This window comes from Pleurodeles waltl, chromosome 8 (assembly GCF_031143425.1).
Source record: "Pleurodeles waltl isolate 20211129_DDA chromosome 8, aPleWal1.hap1.20221129, whole genome shotgun sequence".
Lineage (NCBI taxonomy): Eukaryota > Metazoa > Chordata > Amphibia > Caudata > Salamandridae > Pleurodeles > Pleurodeles waltl.
In genome coordinates, this window is record NC_090447.1 from 452561053 (window position 1) to 452574197 (window position 13145).

The 13145-nt window shown below is 46.0% G+C and overlaps 1 protein-coding gene across 1 annotated transcript in view; it reads left to right on the forward strand.

The window, feature by feature from the left end:
• Positions 1-13145, forward strand: part of EIF5B (eukaryotic translation initiation factor 5B) — a 675161-nt gene that overhangs the window by 358769 nt on the left and 303247 nt on the right. The window contains exons 11-13 of the mRNA XM_069204389.1: positions 8134-8241; positions 9939-10049; positions 10251-10318. Coding sequence (XP_069060490.1) covers positions 8134-8241; positions 9939-10049; positions 10251-10318 — 287 coding nt within the window. The remainder of the gene's footprint in view (positions 1-8133; positions 8242-9938; positions 10050-10250; positions 10319-13145) is intronic.

Sequence of the window (13145 nt, forward strand, 5' to 3'; positions counted from 1 at the left end):
CTTCAACTCCTACAGGCTAAACCACCGCTTTTAGGGGAGGTAACTGCTTTACAGTCTATGCGAAACATGTGTATCTGCAGCAACATATGGCATCGAACTGAAAATGTCACTTACCCAGTGTACATCTGTTCGTGGCATTAGTCGCTGCAGATTCACATGTGCCCTCCCGCCTCCCCGGGAAGCCTGTAGCCGTTTAGAAGTAGATCTTAAATCTTAAACATTTGTACATTTGTAAATAATTATTATAAACTTTTTATGTACATACGTATTCACTCCATTGCATGGGCACTATTTATAGCAAACAACTCCATCCTCACCCTCTGCGGGGAAAACAATCTAAGATGGAGTCGACGCCCATGCGCAATGGAGCCGAAGAGGGAGGAGTCCTTCGGTCCTGTGACCAAAAAAGACTTCTTCGAAGAAAAACAACTTGTAATACTCCGAGCCCAACACCAGGCAGCGGACTGTGCGAAACATGTGAATCTGCAGCGACTAATGCCACGAACAGATGTACACTGGGTAAGTGACATTTTCATTACAACTCAATACCCTTATCTGCTCCTAAACACAAAAAACATGCTTACTCCCCAATACCCTTACCATTCCTAAACCCTATAATATACACTTATCACCCCATGCCCTTACCCACCCATAAATCATATAAATACCCTTACTACCCTATACCCCTTTCAAACCCTAAAATATTATTTACTTCCCTATGCCCTTACCTACCTCTAAACCCTAAAATACACTTACCGCCCTATACCCTTACAAACCCCTAAACTCTGAAAACTAAAAAATGTAATTCTGAAAAGATCTGTGGTAACCTATATCATAAACTACAAATTCATAAAATGTGATTAGGCAACTGCTGCCCTGTTGGTGCTGTCTGAGAAGCAGCTAGCAGCAGAGCTGTTTCTGATGGATACAACTACCTGTGGATTCCTCACCTAATGAATACTCCTATTGCGCCAGCATTCAACGGAAATCTTCTTCCTAGCTTCTGCACGTCGACGAGGACGTCACATTTGCCCACGCGACGCCGTCTGACATCATACAGGCAATAAGAAGTCCTCGCCGACGTGCCAACGTCAGTTCCCTTTTTTCCGTGCCATTCAAAACGGTTATCTTCGAGGGAGTTACTGTTGCTGTTCGACAGTTACAGTGTGTTTTTTTTGCTGAATGTTTTTTCTCTGAGGTTACTATGTCTCAGAGGAAGTCTGGTTTTAAGCCCTGTCGAGAATGTGGGGGCAAATTGTCGGTTACTGACCCACATTCGGACTGTTTGTGGTGTTTGAGTTCTGACCATGATGTGGCCACGTGTGATTCATGTCAACACATTAATCCGAAAGCCCTGAAGGAGCGAGAGGCCAAACTTTTTATGGCAAAGTCGAAGAGAAAGGAGAAGAGGCACCATAGAAAATCCTCCTCGCCGAAGTCTCATCGACGTCATCGAGACCCCCGGCACCGTCGGGAATCACAGTGCCGGTCGAGCAAGGAGAGGTCTCGGTCGAGGTCGCGATCGACTCGGAGTCGGAAGACTTGGGAGGTCAATCCCACAGTCACTCCTCATCCATCGACGACGTTGCCTTCTCCAACTTCGCCTGGGCAGCCGCCTTCAGTATTTGAGGTGCCACAGCCTCAAGTGTTCTCACCGACGTCGAGGCCGACGTCGGAGTAGCCTTCGATCCAGGCACCCCAGTATCCGGCTTTCCCGGCCCCTGGAGCCGATAATACCGCATTTTTAAATGCAATGTTTTCCATCTTCCAGCAGATGGCTCCAGGCGGTGCTCCGACTGGGCCTTCGGGTCCGTTGGCTTTCAGTTTAGGTGCTCCGGCGCCGCTGCGACCAGCACCCTTCATGCCCTTTCTCCCCTTGGGGAACGTGGGCTCGGCGCCGGTGTCGGCTCCGGTGGCTCCAGAGGTTTCGGCCCTGGAGGTTTCGGCTCCTTCGGCTTCGGTGTTTCGGGCCAGTGACCCCGGCAGGGCCTTCTGTGACTCCGAGGCAGACTTCTCTTCATCCGACTCCTGGCTCGGCGTCGAAGCTACCTGTGGCTCCTGACCCGGCGTCGGACAGATCCGGTGATCAGCGTTGTTCCTTGACATCTGCAGACGCCATGTCGACGCCGAGAATTGAGGAGAGGCTACATTCGAGGAGACGTGCTCTCCGTCTCTTGGAGGAACAAGAGTATCAGCAGGTCCTGGAGGAAGGAGAAATTGAGGACTCTGGCGGGGGTCTTCATGGATTGGACACAGCTAGTGGCCTTGATACTTCCCCTGAGTGGGACTTGTCATCTCCAGGGGAGTATACTGAAGAGGCAGCCACTTTTCATGCTGTGATAAGGAAGGCAGCTAACTTCCTGGAACTGCCTTTGCCGGTGGCAGAGGCGAAACAAAATCTGCTGACTGAGGTTTTACATCCGGCCTCTACATCAGCAGAACCTCTTTTGCCATTTAACGAGGCGCTGCTAGAACCTGTATTGGAGGTCTGGAAAAAGCCGGTATCTTCCTCGGCTGTCAATAGGTCTGTGGCCAGGAGGTATCGGGCTGCACCAACTGACCCTGGCTTTCTTTCCAGACACCCTACGCCTGAAAGCTTGGTGGTCCAGGCTTCCTGTTCTGCAAGATCTGCGCATGGATCTTTTCCATCGGTGCCGGCGGACAGGGACTCCAAAAAGATGGATATGCAGTCAAAGAAAGTGTTCTCGTCATGTAGCATGGCGTTAAAGTCCACCAACGCTACGTGTATTTTGGGGAGGTACATTTATGCTCTGATGTACGAGATAACATCTTCGCATACAGAGGTTCCTCAAGGACTCTTGAATCTCGAGTCAGATGCTCAAGCTGCTGCAAGCCAGGTTATCCAATCTGGGTTGGATACAACTGACTCGGTGGCCAGAGCGATGGGCACGGCTGTGGTTGCGAGAAGACAGGCTTGGCTTCGCAACTCCGGGTTCTCTTCGGATGTGCAGTCGACCCTGTTGGACCTCCCTTTTGATGGGGACAAGCTCTTTGGTGCCAAGGCGGATTCGGCTTTGGAGAGGTTTAAGGAGAGCAGGGCCACGGCCAAGTCGTTAGGACTGCAAGCCACTTCTTCTGCCTCCTCCAGATTTTTTAGGAGGTTTCGAGGATTTGGTCGTGACTCATCCTCCTCTTCCTTTCGGGGGAAATTCCAACAGCCTACCTCCTCTCTCACCTATAGATCATTTAGAGAGAGGGGTAGGGTCCGTACCAGAGGAGCCTCTCAGCAGCACTCTGCCTCTTCCTCATCCTCTGGAGGGTTGCAGCAGGGGAAGCAGCCTTAGGCTTCCACCATTTCCCACTCACTCCTCTCCTGTAGGGGGAAGGTTACTGCATTTTCTTCACAAGTGGGAGGTCATCACATCAGACACCTGGGTTACCAGCATTGTGGGAAAAGGCTACACCCTTCCTTTTTGGGAGTTTCCGCCCCCCATCCCGCCCCGCCCATCTTATTGTTCAGCAGAACACCTCCTGTTGTTAGAACAGGAGGTTCAAGTCCTCCTTTTAAAGGGCACGTGGAGTTGGTTCCAGAGCAGGAAAAGGGTCAAGGTAGTTATTCCAGGTACTTCCTGATTCCCAAAAAGGATGGTCGGTTGAGACCAATCCTGGACCTGAGGATTTTGAATTGGTTCCTCAAACAGGAAAAGTTCAAGATGCTGACCCTAGCTCAGGTGCTTTTGGCGTCGAACAAGGGAGATTGGATGGTGTCTGTCGACTTGCAGGATGCTTACTTTCATATCCCGATACTCAAGTCGCACAGGAAGTATCTCCGGTTTGTGGTAGGACCGCAGCACTATCAGTTTGCAGTCCTCCCGTTTGGTCTTACTTCAGCACCTCGAGTCTTCACGAAGGTGATGTCGTGGTTGCGGCAGAGCTCAGAAGGAAGGGGATAGCAGTATTCCCTTACTTGGACGACTGGTTGATCAAAGCCAAGTCCCCGGAGCTTGTGCTGCATCATCTGCAGTCGACAACTCAGTTGTTGTTTGACCTGGGCTTTTCGGTGAAAGTGACCAAATCTCACCTAGAGCCCTCTCAACGCCTCCTGTTCATGGGGGCAGTACTGGATACAACATTGGATCAAGCCTTTCCTCCGCCGATTCAAGATATTCAGGCGTTGGTTCCAATGTTTCAAAGTGGAGCGGTCATTCCAGTCCTCAAGGTCCTTCGTCTGCTCGGTCTGTTTGCCTCCTGCATACTGTTGGTCACGCATGCTCGCTGGCACATCAGTGGTGCCTCCGAAGGCAGTGGTCTCAACACAAAGGAGATCTCGATGGTTCTGTCAAGATCTCCAGAGATGCTGCCACGGATTTGAAGTGGTGGATTGCGGACGACAATCTTTCCCGGGGAAGGCCTTTCACGCAGCCTCCACCATTGACCACAGTCATAACGGATGCTTCCACTCTAGGGTGGGGAGCTCATCTGGGGGACATGGAGATCAAAGGGCTTTGGTCTCCAGAGGAACAGATGTTTCATATCAATCTGTTAGAGTTACGGGCTGTACGTCTGGCTCTCAAGGCCTTCCTCCCATCCCTTCGCGGTCAGTCGGTTCAGGTCCTGACGGACAACACTACCGCGATGTGGTATATAAACAAACAGGGAGGAGTGGGGGTCGTACCTTCTCTGCAGAGAAGCTCTTTGGCTATGGTCCTGGGCAAAGGACCATCAGATTTGCTTGGTAGCAAATCATCTGGCCAGAGTCTTGAATGTACGTGCGGACAGTCTGTCGTCATTTCTCGGCCGACCACGAGTGGCGTCTCCATCCAGATCAAGTCCGCCTAATCTTCCAGTTGTGGGGGTTTCCTCGGATAGATCTGTTTGCCACCCGGGAGAACTCGCACTGCCCGTTATTCTGCAGCCTCCAGTATCCGGTGCAAGGAGCGTTGGGGGGCGCGTTTCTGAGAACCTGGTGTGACCAGTTGCTTTACGCGTTTCCCCCCATACCCTTGATTCCTCGAGTGTTGAGGAAAATTCGCCAAGACCGGGCCCAAGTCATCTTAATTGCTCCGGATTGTCCAAGGAGGGTATGGTATTCCGACCTTCTCCAACTCTCACTGTGCCCTCCGCTCCGTCTCCCTCTCAGGGCAGACCTCCTCTCGCAGTCGCAGGGGCAGGTTTTACACCCCAACCTCTAGAGTCTGCACCTTCATGCCTGGAGATTGAGCGGGGCAACCTGATTTCCTTTTCTCTCCCGCCTGATGTAGTGGATGTTATCTTAGCGGCCAGGCGACACTCCACTAAATCTATCTACGCTAATAGGTGGTCTAAATTTGTGGTATGGTGTGGAGAGAGACAGATTGATCCCTTACGTGCTTATTTGTCAGATGTTTTATCTTTTGCTTTGTCTTTAGCACAGAGGGGTTGTGCAGTGGCTACTATTAAAGGTTACTTGTCTGCTTTGTCAGCCTTCATTTGTCTTCCAGACCAACCTTCGTTATTTAAATCTCCTATAGTACTTAGATTCTTAAAGGGCCTTATGAATAAATTTCCTCCAAATCCTTTCGTTATGCCTCAATGGGATTTGTCTTTGGTGCTGACTTTCCTTATGGGTCCCCTTTTGAGCCTATGCATTCTTGCCCCTTAAGGTTCTTAGTTCTTAAAACAGTCTTCCTGGTGGCTATAACATCTGCAAGGAGAGTGAGTGAGTTGCAGGCTTTATCGGTAAAACCCCCTTATACAACTTTTTATGGGGATAAAGTGGTGTTGAGGACAAAGGCTGCTTTCCTTCCGAAGGTTGTTTCACCCTTTCATTTGGCCCAGACAACTACTCTGTCCACGTTCTATCCTCCGCCTCATCCTTCAAAGGAAGAAGAGAGACTACACCGCTTGGACCCAAAGAGGGCGTTAAGCTTTTACATAGACAGAACGAAGGATTTCAGGCTGGAGGATCAGCTTTTCATCGGATACGTGGGCAAGAGGAGAGGAAAGGCAGTCCACAAGAGAACACTCTCCAGGTGGGTTGTTCTTTGCATTAAAATGTGTTATTCTTTAGCAAAGAAGGATCCTCCTGATGGTATTAGAGCTCATTCCACCAGAGCTAAGTCGGCCACTTCGGCCTTGGCCAGAGGTGTTCCTGTGGTCGACATCTGCATGGCCGCAACTTGGTCGTCCCTTCACACTTTTGCGAAACATTACTGCTTAGACTCTGAGGTCAGAAGGGACGGCCATTTTGCACGGTCAGTGCTGCAGGATTTCTTGGTTTGACCATTCAGGCACCCACCACCGGGCGCGGTACTGCTTTGGGACTCTATTCATTAGGTGAGGAATCCACAGGTAGTTGTATCCATCAGAAGAACGAGTTACTTACCTTCGGTAACGACTTTTCTGGTGGATACATTAGCTACCTGTGGATTCCTCACGGTCCCACCCGCCTCCCGTTGCCTGTTTGGTCTCACCAAGTAATTCTTGAGTGTGCTCCTCTTGGTTTTGAGGACTGGAATAGATTAGGTATATATGTGCAAGGGTATATATATATATATATATATATATATATATATATATAAAGTGTATATATATATATATATATATTAAGTGTATATATTTATTAAATTTTTTTTTATTAAATTTGTAGTCCATCTTCTCGCAGTGATGTGTTGTTTACAATGTTATGAAATATTGCTTTTGTCTTTCATCGCATTGGATTATTGTTCTCAGGCACGTAAAAAATGTTGGTACTGACGTCGGCGAGGACTTCTTATTGCCTGTATGACGTCAGACGGCGTCGCGTGGGCAAATGTGACGTCCTCGTCGACGTGCAGAAGCTAGGAAGAAGATTTCCGTCGAATGCTGGCGTAATGGGAGTATTCATTAGGTGAGGAATCCACAGGTAGCTAATGTATCCACCAGAAAAGTCATTACCGAAGGTAAGTAACTCGTTCATCAGGCAGGTACCTGCATGGCACTGTCTGAGTCACCCTTAAGGGTTTATACTGTGTTGATTCTTGAAGTCTTGGACTCCCAGGCATACTCCAGGTGCCCAAATGGAATGGCAGAGGTGGAAGGAGAGTGCCTGTGACGTAAGACTAACCCCCAGACCTGCTATGAGAGATCAGAGAGGCTTGATAAGCTTCAGTTTCTAACTCCCAATACTCTGCTGTCTAGGAAAGAGTTGCCTGCATGGTCTTCTGGAGGGGCATTTGTGAACCCTAGTGGGTTAATTAATCCAGAGATAAAACCACTCAAGCCCTTGCAAATCGGGTTAATATACTGGCCACAAACCAGTTGCTAGACTCTCCTCCCTCCCCAGCAGGGCCAAGGAATCAAAAACTCAAAACAAAGACAAGGTTGTGCACACTCAGCTCACTCTGCGTTTCATGTTAGTTTCTTGGGTTTTTTCACTATCTCGTGAGAAAGCACAACATTTGCAGAGGAGGCCACCCATTTACGACTGCAGGATGGGGAGTCAGTGGAGAATGTTACCATTCTTAGGTTACACCATGTATGTCATAGAGGAGTACGAGTTCTGAATTTTAAAGGTTGCTTTGGATCGGAGGTCGTACAACTGGCAAAAAAGGGGGACATGCAGGAATCCACAGGACAAACACATATATTTGTACGTAGGGTAAGGACCTATAGCCTTACAGCATTTGCATCTCCAGGCTTACTCTCAGCCTCTACTGCAAACTGGTTTACACGGCTGCAAAATGGGTTGTAGGAAATGCCTACTGTTGGCAGTCTGCACAAAGAAAGCATTTTGAAACCTACTATTTCAATAAATTAGGTTTTTAAGACCTGTTTTGTTTAGTAGTAGTTGCAGCAGCAAAAGTATCTGCTGCAGTCACGTACCGAAGCACTTCTGTATATTGAATGGTTAAGTTGTAACTGCCCAACTGTAATGCACTTAGGAACCAAAGCCTCAACAGTCCCCTGAAAATGTGATTGAAAATCAGGGTAATTTTCCTGATGTTTGTCCGACTCATATCTATTTTATGTCTCACTTTAGAAGTCGCCATTTTTTTAAATTTTTATTTTACCTAATGTTAAACTATTGACAGTGTGAAACACTATTTAAGGAAGTTTACACTAAAGAAATATAAATATCTAGCTAAACCGTAGGCTACTATTTAATCAATATGTATTATTAATCATTTATTTTATTAATTTGTTTTTTTTCAGCAACGACGACTTGAGAATAGTAAAAATGTTAACACAGATTTGCTAAGGGCTCCAGTAATTTGTGTACTTGGACATGTAGATACAGGGAAGACAAAGATTCTAGATAAGGTAAGTTATAATTCTTCTTAATTTTAAAGATTTGTGATTTGTAACATCAGATTTTCTATACATTAGTAACTTAAAAGTTAAACTAAAACTGCATGTTAAAAATTAATTTGTATTTACTATTTTAAAATAACATTATGTGAAATGTGTATTTGTAGCACTAGTATTTATTTTACTAACCTCAGATGATGAAATGTTGACTGGACGAGCCAGGATGTGAGAATGTGATCATGGGATGAGACATAAAGCTCTTCCTTGGATGTATTAGTCTGCTAAGCCATAGAACTCCTGATTATGCCCAAAGTGTTACATATACTTGTACACTGAAAAAATGAGAAATGCTTTGTAGTTAAATATTTCATGAAACAGTGCATATTCAAAAACACATTTGTTGGAAACTCACCCTTGTGTTATGTCAATACCGTTTAAAGGGTCCCGGGGTTCACCAGTGAGTGGACAGGGCTTGCTGTGCAATCCCAACGTGCTCTATTTGGAGGTAGTATGGTCAAGCAGCCCTAGGCTTAACACAGAAGAGTGCAAGACATCCACACGCGTGTTCCCACACTGCACCCGGCCGCCCCGCGCTGCTGAGGGTGTACTTTTTGTGCTGACTCGTGTCCCCCCCCGGTGCCCTACAAAACCCCCCTGGTCTGCCCTCCGAAGACGCAGGTACTTACCTGCTGGCAGACTGGAACCTGTGCACCCCCTTCTCTCATTGAAGCCTATGTGTTTTGGGCACCTCTTTGACCTCTGCACCTGACCGGCCCTGAGCTGCTTGTGTGGTGACTTTGGGGTTGCTCTGAACCCCCAACGGTGGGCTACCTTGGACCAAAAACTGAAACCTGTAAGTGACTTACTTACCTGTTAAAACTAACAATACTTTACCTCCCCCAGGAACTGTGAAAATTGCAATGTGTCCACTTTTAAAACAGCTATTTGTGTTTTATGTAAAAAGTATACATGCTAATGTAATGATTCAAAGTTCCTAAAGTACTTACCTGCAATACCTTTCAAATGAGATATTACATGTAGAATTTGAACCTGTGGTTCTTAAAATAAACTAAGAAAAGATATTTTTCTATAACAAAAACTATTGGCTGGATTTGTCTCCGAGTGTGTGTTCCTCATTTATTGCCTGTGTGTATGTACAACAAATGCTTAGCACTACTCCTTTGATAAGCCTACTGCTCGACCACACTACCACAAAATAGAGCATTAGTATTATCTCTTTTTGCCACTATCTTACCTCTAAGGGGAACCCTTGGACTCTGTGCATGCTATTCCTTACTTTGAAATAGCACATACAGAGCCAACTTCCTACAGATGGCCTATTGTGCTTGGAAAGAAGAAAAGGAGTGTGTGGTAAAACCGGACTAGAAGGGGGAGGGTGTGTTCTGTGGGATATCCATGTGCATTGGAACAAGACTCAGCCAGGTGGCAGGGAGGCTAGAGATCATTTACTGCTGTTGTCATTTTAAGCAAAATTACTTGTCAAAAACGTGGCCTACGCCACTTCATTCAGTGGCTTCTCCTGTAATGTTTCAGATTGCAAACATATTTAAACTCTTTGCCACGGAGTCCTTTCTATTAGTCAAGTACAAATAGAACTGAAGGAGTTTAATTTTTTGTAATATACCGTTTATTGGTAACTTCTATTTGCACTTTGTGTTATACTTTTATCTGTCTTATCTTTCACGTAGCTCCGCCATACTCACGTGCAAGACGGTGAAGCTGGTGGAATAACTCAACAAATTGGGGCCACAAATGTACCACTGGATGCTATTTTTGAACAGGCAAAGATGGTGAAGACGGTAAGTGATGTTATTTCAAGTGTTTACCATGCATTTTGAGACATTCCTGTTAGTGCGTAAATAAAAAATGTATTTGACATACGCGTCAGGTTTGTACATTAAATATTGATTACATGTATTCTGTTCTAGCTAGAAATGGCATGTTGCTTCTTGGATCAAAAAAACACAGCATTGTAATAATAGGTTGTTAATATGCTTTAGTTTGACAGGGAGAAAGTAAAGATACCTGGAATGCTGATTATTGACACCCCTGGCCACGAGTCATTCAGGTAAACTTACTTCCACATGTTGAGTATTCAAGCTTGGTGTTTACTCAAAGTAAATGATCTCAATAGCCATTCAAAATAAATTGCTTTTGAAAAAAAACTTTTTGATTGTTTTTTTAAATATTTGCATGAAAGCAATAGCTGTCTGATTTGTATTTTGCAAACCTTGGTGGAGTGAACAAGATCAGGGCATCTGTGCTGTACAACATAACTATAAATACCCAGTATATAACAAAATGTATTACCATTTCCAGATAGTACAGCCTCTAAGGCATTTACGTAGATTACCCCCCCTCTCCAAATAAGTGTTTTGTATGCCAAAGAGTAGTACTAATATTTCTGAATTTAAATCCATCACCAACGCTATTGAACTATTAACCTGATCTCTCCAAGTTACACAATGGAAATACTTTAGGGGGTTGATTCTCTGTGTGCTTTCTTACTCCTCTTACAATCATATGCAATGATATAATGCTGTGGTTACTAGTAACACCTGCCTGCTACAACGGTTACGTAATACCATTTCTGTAAACTTCTTACTTGCTGCCCCGATCTGAATATGGAAGCACTTTAAAGCTATGTGTCTTTGGTAGCCATATCATCTAGCTACAAAACTGAGATTGTATGAGGATTACTCAGTCAGTCTAAAATCCATTTTCAAGTTCATAGTTTCAGAAAACATTATACAGAAAATGGTAATTTATCATTGTTCTCTATCTTTTCAGAATAAAACTTTAGCAGTCTTTTGTTTTTGTTGTCTCCAAAATATTGCCCGAATTGTGTTGCTAGTTTTGGTTATAGCTTTGCTGGGAATTTATTTTGTATTATTCCTTTTCTTGTATTTTTAGGGTAGTTGTTGTAGGGTCATATGAGGTATTGTGTGCATTGCAAAGCTTTTTGATTAATTAAAGTTTTCTTATTCCCCTGACTACTTTGCTCTTACAGAGCAATTGTAGATGTTTTGGATAAGGTTCATGTGCTTCTATACAATTCAGACCAGAATAAGAACTTAGTTGTGTCCAGGCATCTTCTGATATCTTTTATAGCAGGTCTCATAACATTTGTGAAAGAAACATAATTTCTGAGGTGTACAGTTTCCTGCGTAAAGCTGTGCTGTTAGACCCATGTGGGTGCCTTGCATTTGTTCTATTTTTGTCTATCTTCAGTTACCGTAACACTTGAATCTACAGACTGTCCTGTTTTCTGTGTTTATTTTGTGTTTATTTCAGTGGTATTTTCTCAGAGTTTTCCAAGCCTTTTGAAATCAATGGTTCGATGGCATCTGTCGCTGTAGATACACATGGTATGCTCTCTTGACATCTAATGCATGTGAGCTCGCCATCTGGTGTTGGGTCGGAGTGTTACAAGTTGTTTTTCTTCGAAGAAGTGTTTTCGAGTCACGGGACCGAGTGACTCCTCCTTCTGTGCTCATTGCGCATGGGCGTCGACTCCATCTTCGATTGTTTTCTTTCCGCCATCGGGTTCGGACGTGTTCCTGTTGCTCCGGGTTTCGGAACGGAAAGATAGCTGAAAACGGAAGATTTTCGACGGTATCGTTGCGATCCGGTTCGAGATAGACACATACGACGACGCGTTGAACATCGAAGCGCTTCGGTGCCCTTCGGGGTAGATTTCGGCACCCCGTCGGGGCCTAGTCGGCCCGACCGCGTGGAGAACAACGCCGATGGAACGGACCCCGTTTCGATTCTGCCCCGAATGCCACAACAAATATCCTTATACAGACCTACACTCGGTCTGTAACCTGTGCCTGTCACCCGAGCACAGCGAAGAATCCTGTGAGGCCTGTCGGGCGTTCCGGTCCCGAAAAACTCTGCGCGACCGTCGAGCGAGAAGACTGCAGATGGCGTCCACGCCAAAGGAGCGTCGACAGTTCGAGACAGAAGAGGAACAGGAGGAATCCTTTTCCATCCAGGATTCAGACTCCGACGAGCTAGGCTCTACAAAAATTGTGAGTAAGACGTCGAGATCAGAACTTAAAAAAGGAAAGAAGGCCCAGGGGACGCCACTGCCAACCGGCCATGGCTCCACCCAAATTCACGGTGACCAACAATCGGCACCGAAAAAGGCCCATTCAGTGTCGACATCGTCCGACTTCGGTCGAGACACCGGCACGCAGCCTCCTCGGGACCGAGAGAGTGCTAAACAGAAGCATCGACACCGAGAGTTCGGTGTCGACACGGATCGACGCCGAGACAGTGGCGCCGAAGACCATAAAGGCCAAGAATTTTCGGCACAGAAAAAGAGGAAGGTTACCTCGGAGCCGAAAAAACAATCAACAGGGTTTTCGGAGCCGAAAAAAGCGACATCAGACCCTGTTTCAGGCTCCTATACTGAAGAGCATTCTATGTCTTCACAAATGAAGAAACATAGATTTGAACAAGAACTGCAATCCACTGACGTGGATCACACGCAAAAGCGTATCTTTATTCAGCAGGGGACTGGGAAGATCAGTACCCTTCCACCTGTCAAACGAAAGAGAACGCTTCAGTTTACTCCTCAGCAACAAACAGCACAAAAGGTAACACCTCCTCCCTCGCCTCCACCTGTAACTCCGGCTTCACCAACTTACACCCCGTCACATTCGCCAGCTCACACCGCCATGAGCCACGATGACCAAGATCAGGATGCGTGGGACTTGTACGACGCACCTGTGTCTGATAACAGCCCAGACACATACCCAACTAGGCCATCACCACCGGAAGACAGCACAGCCTACTCACAAGTGGTGGCTAGAGCAGCACTATTCCATAATGTGGAACTACACTCTGAACAAGTAGAGGATGATTTTTTATTTAACACCCTCTCTTCA